Source organism: Pseudorca crassidens, chromosome 6, assembly GCF_039906515.1.
Source record: "Pseudorca crassidens isolate mPseCra1 chromosome 6, mPseCra1.hap1, whole genome shotgun sequence".
In the NCBI taxonomy this organism is placed as follows: domain Eukaryota; kingdom Metazoa; phylum Chordata; class Mammalia; order Artiodactyla; family Delphinidae; genus Pseudorca; species Pseudorca crassidens.
In genome coordinates this window covers 57,990,121-58,011,904 of record NC_090301.1, presented here as the reverse complement: position 1 = coordinate 58,011,904, position 21,784 = coordinate 57,990,121, and the positions used below count along the sequence as shown (strand labels likewise).

Below are 21,784 nucleotides of genomic sequence, written 5' to 3'. Positions count from 1 at the left end.
CAATAAAGCCACATGGGGCAGGACAGGGCTGGGCGCTCACCTCTAGGTGGCGGGGGGAGACAGATCCCAGCCTCCCCTCCCATTTCATCAGGAGATCAGCCCTTAATGAAGGGAAGAGATTCCAAAGGTGAAAGTCCTTGACCTGGTGACAGATTGATGCAACAGGTATTTAGGGGCTGGTGGAGCTTCGCACTGTGACATTGTTGTACCCACTCAGGGCCACCCTGCTGGCTTCCCGGGCAGGTGGTGAGCAGGGAACATGTTGGAGGGCCTCACTTTTAGGGGAGAAATGGGCTATTTGATGTAAAGAAAACAGCACGAGGGCAGGAGTTGAGACCTGGCTTGTCACTAACTAGCTCTGTGACCTGAGGGAGGTCACATCTCTGAGCCTCAGTTTCCTTGTCCTTAGAATGGACAACATGATTTTTAAGTTCCTCCTCTGAATAGTGAGTCCTGGGGGGCTGTGATACGTTAGGCAAGCAGCAGACGCAGGTGCTGAATCTCTCTCCCTCTCTCTTTTTTGGCTAATTGAAGTAAAATATACAGAATGTGAAACTGGCCATCTTTTTTCACTTTTAGTTTATTTTTAATTATGGTTAAATACACATAAAATTTACTATCTTAACCATGTTTAACCATTCAATCAGTGGCGTTAAGTACATTCACAGTGTTGTACAACCATCAGAACTGTCCATTTCCGGAACTTCTTCATCATCTCAGGCTGAAGCGCTACCCATTAAGCAATAACTCTGCCCTTCCCCAGAGCTTGGTAGCCTCTATTCTATTTTCTGTCTAATGAATTTGGCTACTCTAGGTACCTTCTGTAAGTGGAGTCACACAATATTTGTCCTTTTGTATCTGGCTTATTTACTTAGCATAATGTTTTCAAGGGTGATCTGTATTGTAGCATTTATCAAAATTTCATTCCTCTTTAAGGTTGAATAATTCATTATAAATGTATGTATATGTATGTGTGTGTGTGTGTGTATATATATATATATATATACACACACACACACCACGTTTTGTTTATCTATTGATGGACATTTGGGTGGTTTCCACCATTCGGCTATTGTGAATAATCCTGCAGTGAACTTTGGTGTCCAAGTATCTGTTCAGGTCCCTGCTTTCAGTTCTTTTGGGTGTATACCTACGAGTGGAATTGGTGGATCATATGACAATTCTACGTTCAGCTTTCTTTTTTTAACATCTTTGTTGGAGTATAGTCGCTTTACAATGGTGTGTTAGTTTCTGCTGTGTAACAAAGTGAATCAGCTATATGCACACGTATATCCCCATATCCCCTCCCTCTTGCGCCTCCCTCCCATCTACGTTTTGCTTTTTGAGGAATTGCCAAACCTTTTTCCCTTTAGTTTACTCTTAAATGAAGGCACTCAGTCCTGCCACGGGTGTGTGATGGGGAGTCCCATGGAGATGCAGATCGAACCCACCTGCATTCAGACGGGCTGCCTGGCACTGCCATTCCCTGTTCTCCCTGGTACTGATGTGGATCAGATGTGTTCTGGGGATCTGATGGTCATTACTGAGCCCAGTGCTGCACATATTCTAGTTCTGGGGTGAACTGCCTTGTGGCTTATAGGTTGCTGTGGAGAAAGGAAATAATTTTCTCTCCTTGTCCAGAATTGCAGAAATGATGATGATATGTGCACACATTTCGGATTTCATTTATAGAACTAGAACCCCAAACAGGAGTGGGGTAAGGACTGGGGGAAAAGGCAGGCGGTTTAATTGGGAAGGCAGAAAGATGGCTGACACTAGGACTGAACCTCTCAGAAACACTGACCAGAGTCGCAGAATGGCCCAGATGGAGCCAGAGTTGATCCAAAGAGCAAGCAAGCAGATGAACTGGCCCAGCCCAGAGCTGCTTTGAACCTACAAGGTCTAGGTTCAAATGTCAGTTCTCTTTGTTATTTTGGGCCGTGAACTTAACCTCCCTCAAGTTCAGTTTCCACATTTGTAAAACAGGGACAGTCATGAGAGTTCTGAGGATAAATAAAAACATGCCTGCGAGCCCCTTCCCACAGTGCCTGGGCCCACGCTCAATACAGGTTAGGACCTCTTTTCCCTCAAACCCCGAGCATCAAGCTCAGGTGCTGTATTAGACTGGGAAGACCTCCCCTCACCTCCAAGTTCTAGAAACCTACTTTAAAGCAGGAGTTTTTGAGGCCGTTTGCATTGTGGTGGCCACTCTAGAATTGTCCTATTGTCTTTCTACTGCTTTCTTTCTCTCCAAGTCAAATGTTTCATCTTTTGGGGACTGGTAGATGGGGCTTTTGTAGAAGGTACAAAACTGACTTTTAAGCAAAAGATAGACTCTTTGCGTAAAATTTAAAAATTTCAAAAACTAACAGAAAAGCTCAGTTATCCTGGGCAAAATTCTTCTGGACACTGTTGGAAATGAACGCTTCATGTAGCAATCCAGATTCATTTACTGCAAAGGGTTCACTCTCCCGGCAGCCACAGCAGGAGTGAAGGGAGAAGCAATGTGAAGACACTTTGAGGCCATAACCTTATGTAAACAGAAACTTTTGTCACGAATAATAAATACAGAAAATTAAATGTTTGATAAGTGAGCATGTATCCAAGTAGACGAATTTCCCTGGCGCTGAGGTTCAGTTCAGCTTTCTGCTCATCCTTGCTGATTTAATTCAATGAGCCGACCTGCAAACACAGCCAGCGTTCCGATGATGCAGACGAGCATGAAGACTCCGAGGAGAATGTGGTCCATCACCATTGCAACGTACTTCCATTCCTCGGCCGCCTGGGAGAGAGGAATATGTTAGAATTTCCGTAAGACGATCATGGACTCACGATGTTCGTGCTATCCATCATCTAGGGGCCCTTCAGTCTGTTGATCATCCCTCCACTGGCATTATGATCTTTATTTTTTAAATAGGTTATTCACAATATGATGACTTGCTAAGATGGCCTAGGGGGTCACTGGGCACATCTTACATCAGTAGCTGCCCCTTGAACGCCAACCTTCCCATCAAGCCAAACCCATCCCTCTGTGCTCAAGCATTTGACCATTTAAACAAGAGGTGCAGATCTCAAGCCACAGAGCTTACGTTATTGGACTCCTGGTCTGACTTCATGGTCTCTGCGATGTATTTGATGCCCTCAATGGCACTTTTCACCTCGGGGTGTTTGATCAGGGGAGAGTGGAAACCCATGGGTGGAGGTCCCGGCTTCCCAGAAATGTCAGAAATATCAATGTCTTCCGTAAAAATTTTTTTGTCTTGTTTTTCTCTGGATGGTCTTTTCATCGTGGAGAAGAACATGATATTTGGGATAGTGTCGATAAAAACCTATAACAAAATTTAAAAAGTCCACGTATGGAAATTATTGTCAGCAGGGCAAGCATCAAACTCTGATTTTGCATAAGCAGTGTGACTTAGGCGAATTATTCAGCTTCTCTGGGCCTCAGCCTCTTTGTCCCTAAACAAAACGACTCTACTAGATTTTCTCAAAGCTTGCTCATCTGTATCCTGTGACCCGACAAATTACTAAGGCTAACAGAGATGATTCTGTAATGCCAGCAGCTTGCCACTGGAGGGAGCCTGTGTGCAGCTACTGACTCAAGAAACCAATGAAGCGTAAACTTCCAGACCCCCTGTAGGCACCCACTTCTTTCAAGGCCTGTGTCCTCATGATCAAAAGGTTAAAGAAAGGGCCCCTCCCGTTAAAATATATATATATATATATATAAGCTTCCTGCCCCACAAAACAGCTAGACTGTTTTCTTCTGTTTCTTGTTCCTGAAGAAATGCAACATAGGTATTGCCAGGAGTCACTTGGCCTTTAGAGAAGCAGGGACTGTCTCTCCTCCCAAAAGAATACATTGCAAGCGGTAGTTTCTCTGTCAATTCATAACAAATCATTTGCATTGTGCACAAAAGACTGGATGTTAGTGTCTCTGTGAAGATGTATAAAAGAACCAACATATTGGAAATGTTAACACATTTTAAAATTCAGTAATGTAAATATTTGAGACCAAGTTCCTCACTAAAACTTTTTGACAATCTCTCATCAAGCCCCCTCCCTACCCCCACTCCCAATTTCTAGCCCTTATTCTAGTCTCAGCAGATGATTCTACCAGCAAAAAAATAAGCAGTCTGTTCACAAACTGGAAGACATAAAAACAGACATCTCAAGATTTCACAGCATTTGAATAAAAGGATAGTGATTTATTCATCTTCTCTAATCAGAGATTCTTTAAGGCTGAGTTTGGAATGGGCTTTGTTAATTCTGGTTTTCTTATCTCCCTGGGCCGGTTGCTTGAGTTATTTATACCCAGCAAGAAGCCAAAGAAAGTTCCTTCCCCAAAACCCCTACAGCCCAGAAAGGACTTTCCGTTCCTAAGTGCCCACAAGGGTTACCTAGGAGGCCACTAGCCACACAGAAGAGTAGACCTGCGGATGCCTTGAGGGAGGGGCAGCCCTGGGCAAAGTGTGCCGGGGCCTTGCTCGCTCACCTTCCGCACCCACTCGGGCATGACGTGGGTGCTGGGGGAGCGGTGGTGTGTGTTGATGACGATGACGGTGATGATGATGGATGCGATGACAAACACCATGGTGAACAGCATGTACTTCCCAATCAAGGGCACCGCACTGGAGGTGGAAGGGATCAGCTCCACAATGACCAGAAGGAACACGGTTAAGGACAGCAGGACAGAGATGCTCAGAGTCATCTTCTCTCCTGGACAAAAGAAGAAACAAACACAACCCACCTGTTATGGGCTAAATTGTTCTTCCACCCAAATTTATGTGTTGAAACACTAAGCCCCAGCACCTCAGGGACTGTTTTGGAGGTAGGCCTTTAACAATGTAATTCAATTAAAATGAGGTCTTAGGGTGGGCCCTCATCCAATATGACTGGTGTCCTTATCAGAAAAGGAGATTAAGACACAGACACACACAGAGGAAAGGCCATGTGAGGACCCAGGCTGAAGACAGCCATCTGCAAGCCCAGGAGAGAGGCCTCAGAGGAAACCAACCCTGCTGACGCCTTGATCTTGGACTTCCAGCCTCCAGCACTGTGGGAAAATAAATCTCTGTTGCTTAAGCCACCAGTCTGTGGTCCTTGGTGAAGGCAGCCCTGGCAAACGAGCACACCACCAAAACCCAAGGGTGAGAGGAATGGGACCGGCATGTTCTCAAGGTCTCATTGTGGGGAACTTTTTCTGCAGAATTTCCTGTGAGACCTCGGCACCTTAACTGTGCTGGTGATGGCAAGTGGCAGGCATTTCCATTAGAGGCTGCCAAGCAGGAGATGCCACTTCACCTCTTGCCCAGCATTCCGTTTCTTGGCGGAACTCAGGGAACGCAGAGAGGTTCTGGGTGGTAATCGAGACCCCAGATGGCAGTTTTTCCGTCCGCAGCAGAATGTCTTAAACCTCACAAAACTGAACTGCAGCCTGGCCTACTTGTTACCCAGCAGATGATGGGCAGCCCAGAAGTCCATGTATCTTTTTCTCATTGTGGGAGCAAAAAATACCTGCAAGACCCAACCCGAGAAAGGACAAAATCCATGATTTCACACCACTCGCTTTCTCATCTTCATCGAAAGGGATGATTGGGGTTTTTTTTTCTTGTTTTGACTTTTTTTTGTTTTTCATACTAAGGGATGAGGGATTTCCCTTCCCCTGAATCTTTTCTCCAGGCCCTACACTTTCAGGGTGAACAATTCCCGGATGGTGTCCTGGTTGGACAAGGAAACAAGAAAGCCAGGGGCTGGATGGCACTGGAATATTTTTGTGGGGATTGACCAGCTCAGATGCAGTAGAGAGCCTTTGGGAGGGACTTTCCTTGGGCTGGTCTTGGTGTTTGTGTCCTGGGAAACCCCTCGTGTGGTCCTGCTTTCCAGTGTGGAGCTTTTCCCATTCTGGATGTGTCCAGATGCTAGGAATATACACAGGACCCAGAGTGGATGCAAACAAGAAATTGTCCGTTTCTGGTGGGTAGGAAAGTCTTCAAAAGTAAAAGAGAAAACAGAATTATAAATATCCAATATTGATCAAGGTACTTCCAATTTCTTGATGAATGATAATAACGATAGCTAACAATTACCAAGCAGTCTCACTGTTCTAAATGCTTTTCAAGCTTAAATCATTTAATATTTATAGAAACTCTGATTAGTTTCCATATGGCCCTGCCTAGAGTGTTCTATCTTCACTTTAAGAAGCTTCATTTGATTGGAAAGGTGAAAAGATATTTGTTTGTGATGATTTGTTTAAGAATGAGTACAATCCCTAGAACATATGTTCGGTGGGGAACATTCTGCCTTGTTCTCTACCTTATCCCTGTCTTGTAACAGTTGTTTAAACGGTACATGTTGCGTGAGTGAATGTGTAAGTTTTTTTTTCTTGTTGGAGAGTTGGATTTAGACTTTTGTGGGGGTTTTTTTTTTTTTGGCCTTTTGATAAAATTGTTATCTGTCATAAGTTTGAGGACCACCTTACCATCTTTCTTTTTTCCCTGCTTGTCTGCCGTAAATCATTTAAGAGCAGTGACTTGCTTGCAGGCATATGTGTTCCCTTTCCCCCTTTTCTGTAGATTGTTGGTGTCTGGTGAAATTATGTCACAGATGTGATTACCCAGTAGGAGGTAAGTAAGTCGTCCGGGCTGATATGGGAGAAAGAATTGCCACTTGGGAAGTATGGGGTTGTGTGTAAAGATACTGCCATCTGGAGAATAGATACACAAAAGCTATTTTCAAGGGGCAAGCCGTGGGCAAAGGAGGCAAGACCTGAGTAGTCACGTACAGCAAGTGACTTCATGGGGTATGAGGCACCGGTAGGGCCTGTGATACACGCCTTACCCAGCACACTTCGGGGCACACAGCAGGTATTCAGCAAATAGATGCTGGTGGTTATTCACTTAACTGGACTGAGCTGGGTATGCGCATCTTCAGAGTCCCATTCAGCTCTCTGCCTGCTCTGTAGTCTGCCCCAGCTGGAATTTCACCACTGCACATGGCCAGTCAGTACACGCATCCTCCCAGAGATGATGGTTTGGGTCTGTCTGCCCGTATTTGTTTATTAGCCGTGGTTATTTCCGGCTTCCCCCAAAATAGTAGCCCGAGATCCATCAGGGTCAGCAGCTGCTGCCACGGCAACTGCACTCACCTGAGTCCGTGGGCAGGTAGAACACCAGGCCGGTTAAGAAGGAGAAGAGCAGGCAGGGAATGATGACGTTGACGATGAAGTAGAGGGGCAGGCGCTGCATGACAAAGTGGTAGGTGATGTCCAGGTAGGGGGTGGAGGGGCAGCAGGCGTAGAACACCCAGTGCTTCCAGCCCCGGGACTCCTTGATCACCCATTCCCCACTCTCCATGAAGTTGCTTAGGTCTGGCTGGTCGCTTTCCTGAGAAGATGGAATGAAACTTTGAATTCCCAGCCTCATCACCCTGAGGAGGGGGAGGGTTTCCTAATCAGCTGTGACAAGGCAACCGATCCCAGCACTGTCACATACCCAGGAGGGACCCTGGGTCACCTTCGCTTTGGGGTCTTAGGTTCCTTTCCTGTAAAATAAGGGGGTTTGGACTATTGGGATTCTCCATGTTGACTATACATTCAAGTCACTTGGGAGCTTTAAAATATATTGGTGCCCTAGCTCCACCCCAGTCTGATTAAATAAGAATTCTTGGGCCTGAGCCTGGGCATAGAGAATTATTTAAGCCCCAGGTGGTTCTCTTATGCAGTGCATCAAGAACCTTCCCAACCAATTGAGAACCATCAAACTAGACAATCCCCAAAGTTCGAATGGGTGCTGAGAGCCTGTGATAATGGAGGGGCAGAGTTGGAGACCTGAATCACGCTTTTCCTGCATCCAACCTCCTCACAGTAGGTCACCACCCACCGGGTTGATGGCCACCACGGATCCGTCATAGGTCCAGGTGCCCAGCTTCATGCTGCAGTTCTGTTCGTCAAAGGGAAAGTGGGTGACAATGATCTCACAGTAGCTTTTAAAGATGGCGGGAGGTGTCCACGTGATGTGGCCAGTGTAGTCCAGGAGCACTTTGGTGAACTTGACAATGGCAAAGTCGCCATCTGCACTACAATTGGGATAAAAGAGGAACAGGGATCCAAGTGACAGATGAGCCTTCAATTCTGCTTGGGGATGCTAATGGGAGACAGTTGTTAATTATTCAGGTGCTAATTATAGAAGCTCTCTTTTGCACTGCATCGCTTTTTATCTGTGGCAATGTTTTTCAAATTTATCTGATAATAAAGATCACTGGGGTGCTTGTTTAAAATATAGATTCCTGAATCTAAAAAATAATACAAGTGAATCTTTACAGAACAAAAACAGACTCCCAGATACAGAAAACAAACTTATGGTTACCAAAGGGGAGAAGGAGGGAGAGGGACAAATTAGGAGTATGGGATTAACGGATACAAACTACTATACTTAAAATAGATAAGTAACAAGGATTTAGTGTATAGCACAGGGAATTATATTCAATATCTTGTAATAACCTATAATGGAATATAATCTGCAAAAAATCTGAATCACTATGCTCTATACCTACAACTAACACAATATTATAAATCAACTACACTTCAATAAAAAATAAAGTAAAACAAAATATAGATTCCTGAGCACCATCTGAGTGCTGAATCAGGATATCTAGGGATGAACCTGAGAATCTACAGTTTTAAAGGAATAATAGGTGACGTGGATTCACTGCATCCCAGATTCTTCTTCCCAGTCCTCAGTAGTATTTGTGATGTTGATCTCCATGTATCCCTTCTCTGATATACTTTGAAAGTTAATTGAGAAAAAAACCAGGAATTTTAAAGAAAAACACGTCTAGTGGCTCATTACGGTGACAAGCACGTTAAAGAAGGGGTCTGTTACCTTTAAAGAACTATTTAGACCGCAGTGGGGTGGGGTCACAAACTCAGATGCCTCCAGGGCCAGGCAGGCAAGGAAGGAGGGAGGGTTGAGCCTGGCATGGGGAGAGACCCTCTCTCCCCTGAGGAAGGCACCACTCAGCTCTGCCATGGTGTCTGCGTGGGAGCGAAGGCTCCATGTTGCCTGATGTTGGATTCTTCCTTGGAAGCTGGGAATCAAGACTTTTAATCCAAAGTCGCCATTTTTTTTTTTTTTTTTTTTTTTTTTGCGGTACGCGGGCCTCTCACTGTTGTGGCCTCTCCCGTTGCGGAGCACAGGCTCCAGACGCGCAGGCTCAGCGGCCATGGCTCACGGGCCCAGCCGCTCCGCGGCATGTGGGATCTTCCCGGACCGGGGCACGAACCCGTGTCCCCTGCATCGGCAGGCGGACTCTCTACCACTGCACCACCAGGGAAGCCCCAAAGTTGCCATATTTTTGAAAGTTGGATTTTTCTAGAGAAGTTAAAAATTCAGATTTTAATGTATTTCCCAATTTTCAAATGTTGGCAATAATTTCTCATTAAAAAAGGCAACATGGTAGATACTAAAAAATAACAAACTATTTCTGCAGGTCTTGTTAAGTGGGTGGTCTGCTCATTCCAGAACAGCCTGTGCCCCAGGGCCTTGGCAGAGAGCAGGACTGTATAATAGGTGCTGAAAAGTGGGTGGGGTCTACCTTGCTGGGCTTTCAGGGACATGTGGTATATATTGTGCCTCACTTCATAAATCAAGAGATTTTCTTCTCATTAATTTTTCCTTGGGACTGAGAAGAGGCTCTATCCAGAAAACTATGCAGCTTGAGACCCTCCCAACAGAGCAGAGGGCAAGGATGGTCTATGTCTCTCCTTCGAAGCAGGTGAAACAGGATTCTTTCCCCCATGAGGGTCTTTCTGAGTGAGCTTATCAAAAGGACCTGAGGATTTTAATTGCTTCCCTCAGATTCTAAGTGAAAGAGAAACTTAACTCTGAGAGATAGACACTCTGTCCTATGAGCATACTTGTCCAAAAGTTTACACAAATGATTGTGTACTTTGACTCAAGTTTGAATCCCAGGTCGGATTGGAAAATATGTAATAAAATATCAAAGTTGGGGAGGGTCGTCTTAAAAGGTATCATTTCTGCTCACTAGCCCTGGCCACCTTGCCTGGTGAGTCTGCTAGAATGCACAGCCTGCTCGCTCCAGACACGTGCTATAGAATGTCAGACCACAAATCCTCTAGGCCAGTGTTGAATGCTCCTGCCTGGGAAGGATGCTCTTTGCAATGAACATTCCCTGACAAATGAAGGGCGTATGATAATGAACGTGTCATTAAATTGGAGTGTCTTGAATCACATTATAATTTCACAACATGCAGTCTGTCACAGAGCCCAGTGGATGGGCTACATAGGCATCCCAGGCCATCAGCAGCACGCGGCATCTTGGGATGCTGTGAGGATGTGATGAATAACAACCCCAGGAGGTTCAGACCTATTGGTCAGAAGGACATTTAATTCCAAGGAACTCAATTATATGATGTTTGGGTTCCTTGGATAGTTGCCATATACCCTACAGGAGCTCTCAGGGATTAAATGTCCCCCACCCTGCAGCCCTGTTTCAATTTGGCTCTGATAATTGTTTCTATTCATAACACGAGACACCATATGGCACCCCTAGCATGTCAACTTGGCTCTTGGTTTTTAAGGGTTATTTAATGTGAACAGTGGTGAGACGCATGCCAAGAGTGGCAGCCCTTCCGTTAGGGCACTTGGGCTCCACCTGCCCCCGTAATGTCCGCCTTCTAATCCTGTCTGTTTTGCTTACTTGTTATAAAGAACTAGGTCCGGGTGCCAGATCTTTTCCGATGGAATGTGAATTTTTTTCACGCCACCATAGTCGTCTGGGTTCCATTTTAAGTTGTAATCCACCCATTGCTAGAAATGAAGACACTTAGTCGATTAAAAAACTAAAAATATTTTTAAAATCTAGGCTTATCAAGAGCTCTGATGAGCATGGTAATTCAGGTATGGACAGAAATTGTGTTCCAGTAAGAAGGGTTTGATTCAGAATTCAGTTTTCCCCTTAGTAACAAGTAAGAGCAAACACAGAGCACTGAGTACATGCAGGCACTGTTGTAAGCATTTTACCCATATTCATCATTTAGTCCTCACAATGTTCCCATGAGGTAGGAGTGATTATTGACCCCATTTTACAGATGAGAAAACAAAGGTAGCCCCAAGTAACGCCACCAAGTGGTAGCAGATCTACCAGGTACACTGCCCACCTTAGGAAAGGAGAATGACCCTATTGGGAATGTTTTCCTCAAGCAGGCAACATCATATTTTTATAAAGTATTATATTTTCTTCTACATTATGAAAGTAACATATACCCAATGCAGCAAATTTGGATAACACAATGTTGAATTGTCTCCCCCAAATTCATATGAAGTTCTAAACCCCCAAGAATGTGACCTTATTTGGAGTTAGAGTCTTTACAGAGGTAATTAAGTTAAAGTGAAGTCATTAAGGTGGACCCTAATCCAATATGACTGGTGTCCTTATAAGATAGGGACATTTGAAGACAGATACATATTCAGGAATAAAGTCATGTGAACATGAAGACAACGAATTCTGAGCAAAGGAGAGAGGCCTGGAGCAGGTTCTCCCTCACAAACTTCAGAAGGAACCAATTCTGCCAGCACCTTAATTTTGGACTTTTGACCTCAAAAACTGTCAGACAATAAGTTTCTGTTGTTTAAGCTGTCCAGGTTGTGACTTTGTTCCAGGAGTCCTAGCAAATTAATACACACAGAAAAAGCACAAAGTACAATAAAAAATAAACACCAAAACATGATCCACAGCCCCACTACCCCAAAATATCTACTTTTAACATTTTGGTACATATCCCTGTTACCTAAATTGATTCCCTCTGGGCCCATGTTAAATTTCAGGGTGAATAAAAACAACATGAATGCAATTATCTAGCTGAGTTACCTGTTTCAGACGAACATTGGTTGTCACGATCTGATTTACTTCATCCTGCAAAAAAGATAAGGCCCCATCTTTAGGCGGACAAGAGGGGAGCCAGGGGAGGATGGTCCGGGGTGGGAGGTGTGGAGAGCCTGGAGCTCTCTTGTCTCACCACATTGATGAGCTGTATCAGCTGCAGGCCCACCGTCACCTCCACGGCCTTGCGGTGGTCTTCCACGGGCCGTACTACGCTGTTGTAGTTTTCAAATAGCTTTGCCACCAGGCGGGTCTCATGTTCGGAGCCCAGGACGAGGCCAGCTGAGACAGCAAACAACACACTCACTGTCAGAGTCTGCTCCCACCCTCTACACACACTAACATGAGTAACTGAGGTGTGGCCAACTCATGGAAGGCACGCAGGCCCCCTTGTTGAAGGGCTCCCTGATGCAGCTATTATTGCCTTGAATTCCTTTCCAAGTGCAGCTGCCAATGTGGTCCCTTCCCAGTGGGGCATGCCAGATTATCATGCACTTGTACTTTGGACCGATGACATTCCTTCATCCAGCATCTGTCTGCATCAAGTTTACTAGGAACACGCACACACAAGAAGAAAGGTCCACACAAAGTCGGTCTTGGTATTTCAGAATCTGGTCATGATGCAATGAAATCTCAGATTGGCTGGCCTCAGAGCTCATGATGCTATGAACAGCCCAAAATTGATGCTGATTCACACCCACTAAGATGTTATTCCATAATTAACAAAATTAAAATTGACAGATATTGGTGAGGTTACAGAGAAACTGGAATCCTCACATGTTGCTGGTGAGAGGTAAATGGTGTAGCCGCTGTGGAAAGCAGTTTGGTGGTTCCTCACACAAGTTATACACAGTGCTACCATATGACCTAGCTATGCCATTCCTGGGTATATCCACAAACGAACTGGTCATACAAAGATTTGTACATGGGGTGGGGGGTGTATAAATTAGGAGGTTGGGATTAACGTATACACACTACTATATATAAAATAGATAACCAACAAGGACCTACTGGGCATTACACTCAATATTCTCTAAAGGAAAAGAATCTGTAAAGGAATATACATACATATATATATGACTGAATCACTGTGCTGTACACTTGAAACTAACACAGTATTGTAAATCAACTATACTTCAATTTAAAAAAGAAAAAATACAAACAAAAAACCCCCCAAGCAAACAAAAAATCTGTACATGAATATTCATAGCAATATTTACAATAGCGATATGGTAGAAACAACCCACATGTCCATCAATGGATAAATGGATAAACAAATTGTGGTATATCTATGCAGTAGAATATTATTCAGCCATGAAAAGGGATGAAGTTCTGATACATGCTACAGCATGAATGACTCCTGAAAACATTATGCTAAGGGATAGAAGTCAGACAAAAAAGGGCACGTATTGTATGATTTCATGTATATGAAATATTCAGAATAGGTCGATCCGTAGAACAGAGAGTAGGTTAGTGGTTACTAGGGACTGTGGGGACCGGGGACTGGGAGTGACTGCTAATGGGCCCAGGGTTTCCTTCTAGGGTGATGAAAAAGTTCTGGAATTAGTGGTGATGCTTGCGTAACATTGTGAACATACCTAGTGCCACTGGATTGTGTACTTTAAAATGGAGATTTTATGTCATGTGTATTTTACCATGGTAAATCTTACATACTTATGTATTTTTCCATAATTTGAAAAGTAAAAAAAATAATCACTGCTGATGGGCCCATGTCCCAATTAAGTTGCTAAGAGTGAAAACCACATGTTCTGCTGACCTGGGTTTGGGGCTCCTATTTGAAGCACGAATGATTCCAAGGAATCTTTACTACGTTTTCCTTCGGGATGGAGGGCAGTATCATCCAGTATTCTCAGAGCCCACAGGCTTTGTGTGTCCAGCGTGATGTGCTCCTTACCAGCAGGCAGGCAGGCAGACATTCTCGCCTGAGATTCCGAGAAGTGGGCTGACTTGTCTGAGGTCATGCGGCTAGGGCAGAGCTGAAGTTAGAGCCGGTCATTCTGTGCCGTGCTCCTGTACTCCCTTTTAATGTTATGAATGTGCTGGAAACTGTACAGCTACATGTGCCATTATTCCTATGAGAAAATGTGTTCCAAATTCCAACAAGTTCCTTATGAAGGATCTCTGTAACTCAAGCCTGCTGTGGTCTGGAGGTTGCCTGTTCAGGGCTGGGAGAGGAAGTAGACACGCAATCCGTTTGTCCGGATTCGTGTAACCAGATCTCCCCTTTCCACAGGTTGTTGCTGAAACTACACTTTTTCCCTGGGCCAAGACAACTTTAAACATGAAACAAGTGAAATGCTTTCCCTTTTTTCCCAGTTGTGTTAACCGATCACCGCTAAGGCAGGTGATTGGTTGTGGTTTTTTTCTCCTTCGATCCTAAGTTTGGAAGCGTTTGCCAACAAAATAATTATTAAGTAAAAAGTAATTCTGTTTTCTATCTTTATTGATCAACAAAAATAATAACTAACACACCCAACTTGTTTTGTGCCAGACTTTCTTCTGTGTGCTTTATACGTACTAAGTCTTTCAATCCTCATAACTGGGTGTGGTATGTACTATAATTGTCCTCACTTTACAGATGAGGAAATTGAGGCCCACATTTCATAAATGGTGGAGCCAGGATTGACACCCAGAGCCCATGCTCTCAACCACTATTTCTCGTCTATAGAACTCTCAACCACTATTTCTCATCTATAGAACTTTATATCAGTTTGAAACAACCAATGTTATGGAATGAATTGAAACATGTTCATGCTCCCGAAAGTATGTGTTTTAATTAACCTGTAGAGCTTTATTAAAGGTCCTGTATTTGTATTACCTTATTGAATCCTTATAAAAATCCTATGAGGTCAGTCTTTACTCCTACTTCACAGATGGGAAAACTGAGGTCTGGAGAGCTGAGTCATGTATTCACGGCTCCCAGCTAGTTAGAGGTGGGATTATAAGTGGAGGCCGTCTGACGAGAGGGCCTGTGCTCTTCACCACCTCCCTAAAGGCCAATGTATCATGTCCATTCAGATTTTTGAAGGTTTCAGTATAGCTCAGATATCTTTATTATGACCTTCCTGGACTCTATATTACTGAATGCCTTACCTAGCCTACCTCTTCATTTCTAGTTTCCCAAATTTTCTGAACCTAAAAGGGTCTGTGCAGAGCTTTCATGTGGCATCTCCCCCAAACTACCTGCATTTGAGGACCCTTAGAGCAGCATGTTGTCCAAAGACCCAGGTTTTGCAGGTGCCCCACTGAGCCCCTGGGATGCAGCTGTCCTCTGTCCTCCACACCTTGTCTATCTTGGGGCCCACCTAGCCCACGGTGGGAGCAGTGGGGGACTGGCGTGGATCACTGAGTGTCTTGGCCACTGGGTTTGAGGTTATTGCTTTGGTGTTACCTTGGGCTGCTTATTTTTAAGTGACCGTTTATTCCAGTTTGACAGGAAGAACATACTAGAAAGCAACAGAGAGAGCAGATGCTCAGCGTTCTGTGACAGGAAAACTATGCAGGCCAACCCTAAGTTCTGCTAGGGAGTAGGGACCACTGGGGAGCCAGGCACGGTCGGGGTTCCAGGGATACTCGCTTCTTCCTCTGCACCCTCGCCAAGGCCAAGGGACCTTGTGCCTTTCGTAATGAACTTCTAAGGAATTTCTAAGGAGGTCTCCATTTCTTAGACCATATTCGTTGGTATTCTTTTCTTTTTTCCTCCCCAAAGCAGGGTAGAGTGATAGAAAACTTATGGGACCTGAACTCAGAATTCTAGGATTCTGTTCCCAACTCCAGTATGGTCTGGAGAATTGGACCATCTCTTCACGGATTCAATAAATCACAGTAAATACTTTCTTTAAAAGGCAGGATGTAAATTAACAAACACAGACAAACACATACGTAATGTCAGAGTCTCCCTTTTCAGCCAAATCATGCTGGTCATCCCTATTCAGATGGTGGTAACGTTAATTCATTCACATATTCGTTGAACATTTGCTGTGTGCAAAGCATTGTTTAAGTAGCTTTGAGGTTTTCCAACATGAATCTGATACAGATCCTGTCTTCCTTCCTTCATGGACATTGATATTTTCCATTTACATAAATAACTGTAAACAAGCTGGAAAGTAATATGCCATAAGAAAGGTGGTAATGAAGTGCTTGGGATTCCTGAGCTGGGGGAGAGGAAAGATTATAATGAAAGTGCTATAAAAATAGAACGGAGATCATTATGTGTTACGCTAACACGGGAAAAAGTGTCCCTCACTTTTGGCCCCAAAGGACTGAATCTAAGTAGGGGAACCCAGCCACAATTTTAAAGTGTTCTTTTGTCCCATACTAGTCCAATCTGTATTTTTATGTGGGGAACAGCTTGGTGGGTTGGACAAAAGGAATTCTGTCCTGTTAATGGTCACCTTGGGTAATTCTTATCTCAACCTGGTGCTGTGTTTCTTGCTACCTTTTCAATTTCAGGCTGTGTTTTCTGACCATGCACATAAAAAAATGGAGTCTGATCGCATTCCAAAGTTTGTACATGAAGTGACTTTGGGAAGGTCAGTTCATGTCTTTTAGCCTCAGTTTCCCTATAATATAAATTTGAAGGTGTTGGATTGCCTCGTCTTGCTCTAAATTTCTGTTAACTATCCGTGTGAATTGACACCAGCAAACTCTAGGCTTGATCTAAATACATATCACATACTTCAAAAAAGAGCTAAACTTGCATTTTTGGAGATCTTTGGTGTCCTGAAAGATCTCTTAAGGATTTTTATATACAAACATATCACTTAAGAATTTCCATTGAGTGTAGTGTTTGCAAACACACATACACACACCACCACCACCATTACCACCAAGCCAGCTTTGGTTGGATCGAGTCCAAATCCCAGAGGATATAGTTTATCAGAGTTTAGGCTATTTGTTCAACTCTGCTATTGAAAACCATTTATAATACAGCTCTTCACCTCTCTTGCCCAGAAGACCTGTGTTTGTCAGAGCAGTATTAGAGAAGAGAAATCACAGAATGTCAGTCGCCTTGTTTCTCAGTTGAGATGATATCACCAGTAAACTTTTATATGAAGCAGTCAGCAAACATCTATTTCCCTCGACCGGAAGTTTGGGATTCAGGATAGCTTTTCAGCTGCTGCGTTGTGACACATTCCAGAATTGAACGCAGGTCAAGGGCTGTGCAAGGTTTTATGGTTTCAATTCAAACCCAAACCTACATATAGTAGTGTCCTTTTAAAAAAAAAAAGTAGGCCGTAATGCATTCATATGAATTTTTTTTTAGCTTCAGAAGTTAAAAAAATTACAAAATATTTCATCTCTCATGGAGAGAGTTTAGTTACAGTTATGAAAAGGTTTCTCCCTCCAGCACATGGAGCTGTCAATCTATCCTCTTCATTTTCAGAATTCTCCTAGAGCCATAAAAAGACTTGTTAACCATACTGCTTGTGATTATAAGTCACCCTTCTATGTTCCTATATTTGTTCAACTACGATAGCAGCTCCGGGATGGTAGAAGAGGTGCTGAATCAGATCATACGGATTTACTAAGATGCAGGCACTGAAGGAAAGAGAGATTGCATGTCTACTCTGTAGCTTTTGACCAGGCAGCTCCTATTTTAATTGGATAACCCAACTAGAACTCTTTATCCGCAAACCCAATCAAGCCAACATCGGTGAGAAACGGACAGAGCAGCCTGGGGCTGGTGAAGTCCTGCCATTCTGTGTTCCCATCAGAGAAGCAAGACTCTGGTTCGGGGGCGTCTAGTGCTTTAGCCTCAAAGGAGCAGCCCTGGCACTTACCTGAGCAGAGGCCAAGGAACAGCAGCAGTGGCCGGGGCTCCATGGGCTGGTGGTGGGGTGTTCGCCTGGGCCGCTCTCTGGCTGGACACTCAGCTGCTGGAGAGTTTGGCAAGTGAGTGAGCTGAACCAAGCTATTGTTTACACCACCTGTTTGTGGCAGTGACAGCTGGGCTGCCCGGAGCCCTGGAGCCCGGGGCTGAGGTCCTTACGTTATTGCAGGGCGGACACTTTACACAACTGCTGGAACTTTGACAAGTTGAGGGTGAACTGCACTGTGTTTTCAATGCACCATGAGTCAGGTCTTCATAAAAAAAATAAAAAAAAAAACACGTTAGAGTAGGGAATGAATTATTTTGCCCGGTGAGCAACTCCCTCCCTTTTGTATAAACCAGAACCTCATCCGTGTGGATTGATTTGATCAGGGTCACTGGGTCTGAGTAGATAGTCAGCTGTGTGTGTAAGACACTGATCATCTAAATCACAAAAGTCCACATTCTACAGAGAGGAAAATTTATTTGCTCTGGTTCCCTCTAGGCTGAGAATGCCTGGGGCTTCTGTGAGGGAATGAATTTGAAAAGAGTGGGGTTGGTGCCGCTGGAGAGAATTCCATGTTTGATTGGGTTTGGTTTCAGTGGCTTCTTCCATAAAACTGGTTTTACGATGGCCCCCGGAGTGGCTGTCCTCAGCCCTGTCTCTGTATCAGGCAATAGCTATCCTGCAGTGTGCCATTAGCGACGGCAAACAGCCCACCTCCCATGTCCTGTTATTCAAGTGAGAAGTAATTAATGGGAAAATTGTCCCACTGCATAAGCGCTGTTCCAGGCTCCTACTTCCTGCCGTCATTCCTCTGCCTACTCTCAGGGAAGCAAAGTGCTTCCGTTTTTCAATTTATTTGTTTAAAAAAAAACGATCCTGAAAGCCAGTAGTTAGTAATTGCTCAGTCAGAGAAGGATTTTTACCAAAATAGAAAAGGGAGCAGTTATTTAAAGACACCCTGCCGGTTCCTTCCTTGCTTCCTTCTCAGATTGAATCAGGTGAAGAAGGTCCCTCACCTCAAGCCCAAGGACAGCACCCTGACAAATTCCCCCATTCCAGTGAGTCCAAAGAAATAATTAGGGAAAGGGCTGGGAGTGTAGTGAAGAGAGCTGAGAGTCTGCATTATTTATATATTTTTTGCTTTAAATTGTGGGAGATGTGCTGTCAACAGAAAAATTGATTCCCTCCTTTCCATAGCATAGCACTGTGACTACAAAGCCAGGAATACGTCCTTTCACGCTGCCCCTTACATCTACATGGAGCCATGGGACTGAGTTCTAGAAAATGAGATGGGAGGGGAAACTTTATGAGACTCACCATCCTCCCACTGGAGCTCGTCCATGCTCTTCTAGTCTCTGATAGGCTGGAATGGACATGACCCCCAGGGTGACCTTGGAAACCACATGTTGAAGGGGGTTTTGCTTTTGATATCCTGAATCCTTGAATGACTCCAGGGAGGAGGGCGCCCCATTGGCCTGGTTGCCACCCAGCTCTATTTCATGAGAGAGAACAAAACTTTGATTGTGTCAAGCCATCAAAATTCTTGGGTTTATTTGTACAGAAGGTGGTTTTATCATCGTTAATACAAAATGTACTCCCTTGCATTGGGGATCCTAAAACATGTAGCACGGTGGGGAAGGTAAGAAAATTGGTACTGGAGGCAGAAAAGATGAAGATAATAGCAAATTACTTAAAATAACTGTTGTCCTAGATTTCTTCATGAGCAAAGTATGTACCAAGCCGGTGGCTCTAGAAGAGGTTGGAAAACACAAAGTCAGTGTTAGGGGTTTTTTTTTGGTTTTTTTGTGTGTTTGCTTGTTTTGTTTTTTGGCCACACGGTGTGGCTTGCAGGATCTTAGTTCCCTGACCAGGAATCGAACCCATGGCCCCTGCAGTGGAACGGTAGAGTCCTAGCCACTGGACCTCCAGGGAATTCCCTGTTCTTATTGGCTTTGCTTAGGGAGTCTGTACAAGGAAGAGTCAAGCTCAGGAAACTATTGGCTGGTTCAAGAACAGAAATGAAAGGGATAGGATGAGTCCAGAAATCTGGAGCCTTCCGCTTTGAGCCCTAAGAGTAAGTGATCACATAGAGAAAAAAAAAAAAGGCTCTGAGCAGCAAAAGCCCGTTAGGACTTCTCAATACCTGGTCTCACCACTGTAGCAAAAATCGTTTAAGGTTGCTCTCTTCACGCTCAGGCCAATTTCTTTCCCAGCGGGCTTCAAGATGGTTTCCATTAAGTTGGAGGAGAGAAGTCTAGGGGTTAGGGTGCAAAGAGGTAAATCAGGCTTGAGAATTGTGTCTGGTAAAGAACCCTAGGTGTGCATACTGTCACGTGCAAATGACTGCAAAGAAAGATTTCAGAAGCTTACTAAATATTTGAGGGAATTGTATGGCCAAAGAATTCTGGGGTTTTTTTAAGAGTTTTTTTTTTAACATCTTTATTGCAGTATAATTGCTTTACAATATTGTGTTAGTTTCTGCTGTATAACAAAGTGCATCAGCTATATGTATACATAATCCCCATATCCCCTCCTTCTTGCGTCTCCCTCCCACCCTCCCTATCCCACCCCTCTAGGTGGTCACAAAGCACTGAGCTGATCTCCCTGTGCTATGCAGCTGCTTCCCACTAGCTATCTGTTTTACCTTTGGTAGTGTATATATGTCCATGCCACTCTCTCACTTCGTCTAGAGTCTGTCATACAGAGTGAAGTAAGTCAGAAAGAGAAAAACAAAAACCGTATGCTAACACATATATATGGAATCGAAAAAAAAAAGGTTCTGATGAACCTAGGGGCAGGACAGGAATAAAGATGCAGATGTAGAGAATGGACTTGAGGACACGGGGAGGGGGCCAAAGAGTTCTTGAACTCAGACTACAAAAACTTTGGTTGCCCAAGCCGTGAATCAGTCCTTGGGTGCCCAGAGACGCACTGGGGGAAAGCAAGCTACAGTCTCTGCAGGAGGGCACTGTCCACACTGCTCACCTCACACGCGGCCTTGGAGTTAACGGACCAGGAAGAACCCCGGCAGGAGGCACATCCAAGAGCCACGGAGGGCAATGGACAAGGGAGCTCTGCCCAGAGAGCAAAATCAGAGACTTAACCAAGGAATTGTTGCAGACCCTCTCAGCGCCCAGCCACGTTCCCTTGGCTTTCACCTCGACTTGGAGAAATCTACTGACTGCCCACACCTGCAACCCTCTACCTGAGAGTTTTTTTTTTTTTTTCCTGGCTGTAGGGCAGGGGACACGACGGAAGTGCAAGGGAATTAATGCCCCGCAAAACAGCCCTCAACCACTGTCGGAGGATAAATTCCCGCCTAGGATGGGATAACTGAGGCACTCTCTGCACTGCGTCCCAGGGTTCGTCCATGGGATGGAGTCTTTGTTGCCCCTAGTGGACGTGGCCTGACAGCCTTGCCTTTATTCGTTTCTATCTCTTTTCTGTCTCAGTGTCCCCACCCTGCCACCTCTCTGATAACCCCTTGCTGGGTCTGCTTCTGGGGAAACGCAAATTGAGACAGAATTTCTTGCACTGTCTGGGCAGGGGGTCTTCACGATGACATGAGTGGGTGCCTTTCCCACGTTTCCACCATCTTACCTATTCTCTTCTGTGGGCAAAATGCAGAATAAAAAAAAAATATTAAAACTGCTATCATCCACAGGAGTAAACCTATTTTTTTCATTGGAAACTTTATTATTAAAGTAATTCAATTTTATTATAGAAAAATTGGAAAACAGATGAACAAAAAGAAAAATTTTTATCCATGATCCTTCTACCAGAAATATCTATGGTTAATGGGTTATTTTATATACATTCAGACTCTTTCCATGCATTTATGTATGTTTTATGTATTTGTGTATTTATTTTCACTGACCCCAAACCCTACTTTATGTTACTTGAAGTCAAAAGATTTCCTTTAATTTTTAGGTTTTTGTGCTAGGGAAATGATATTTTCAGGAAAAGATTAATTTTTTTGCAGTTTTATTGAGGTATAATTGACAAAATCGTAAGATATTTAACATGTACAATGTGATGATTTG

The 21,784-nt window shown here is 44.1% G+C and overlaps 1 protein-coding gene across 1 annotated transcript; it reads right to left on the bottom strand.

Annotated features, from left to right (window-relative positions):
* Positions 1-562: 562 nt before the first annotated feature.
* On the bottom strand, positions 563-17,855 carry CHRNA1 (cholinergic receptor nicotinic alpha 1 subunit). The gene is made up of 9 exons (XM_067741485.1): positions 17,706-17,855; positions 12,038-12,183; positions 11,890-11,934; positions 10,720-10,829; positions 7,881-8,076; positions 7,148-7,385; positions 4,496-4,719; positions 3,090-3,329; positions 563-2,782 (listed from the first exon to the last, which is right to left on the bottom strand). The coding sequence occupies exons 1-9, from the start codon at positions 17,746-17,748 to the stop codon at positions 2,651-2,653; spliced, it is 1,374 nt and encodes a 457-aa protein (XP_067597586.1). The 5' UTR covers positions 17,749-17,855; the 3' UTR covers positions 563-2,650.
* Between the last annotated feature and the right edge of the window lie 3,929 nt (positions 17,856-21,784).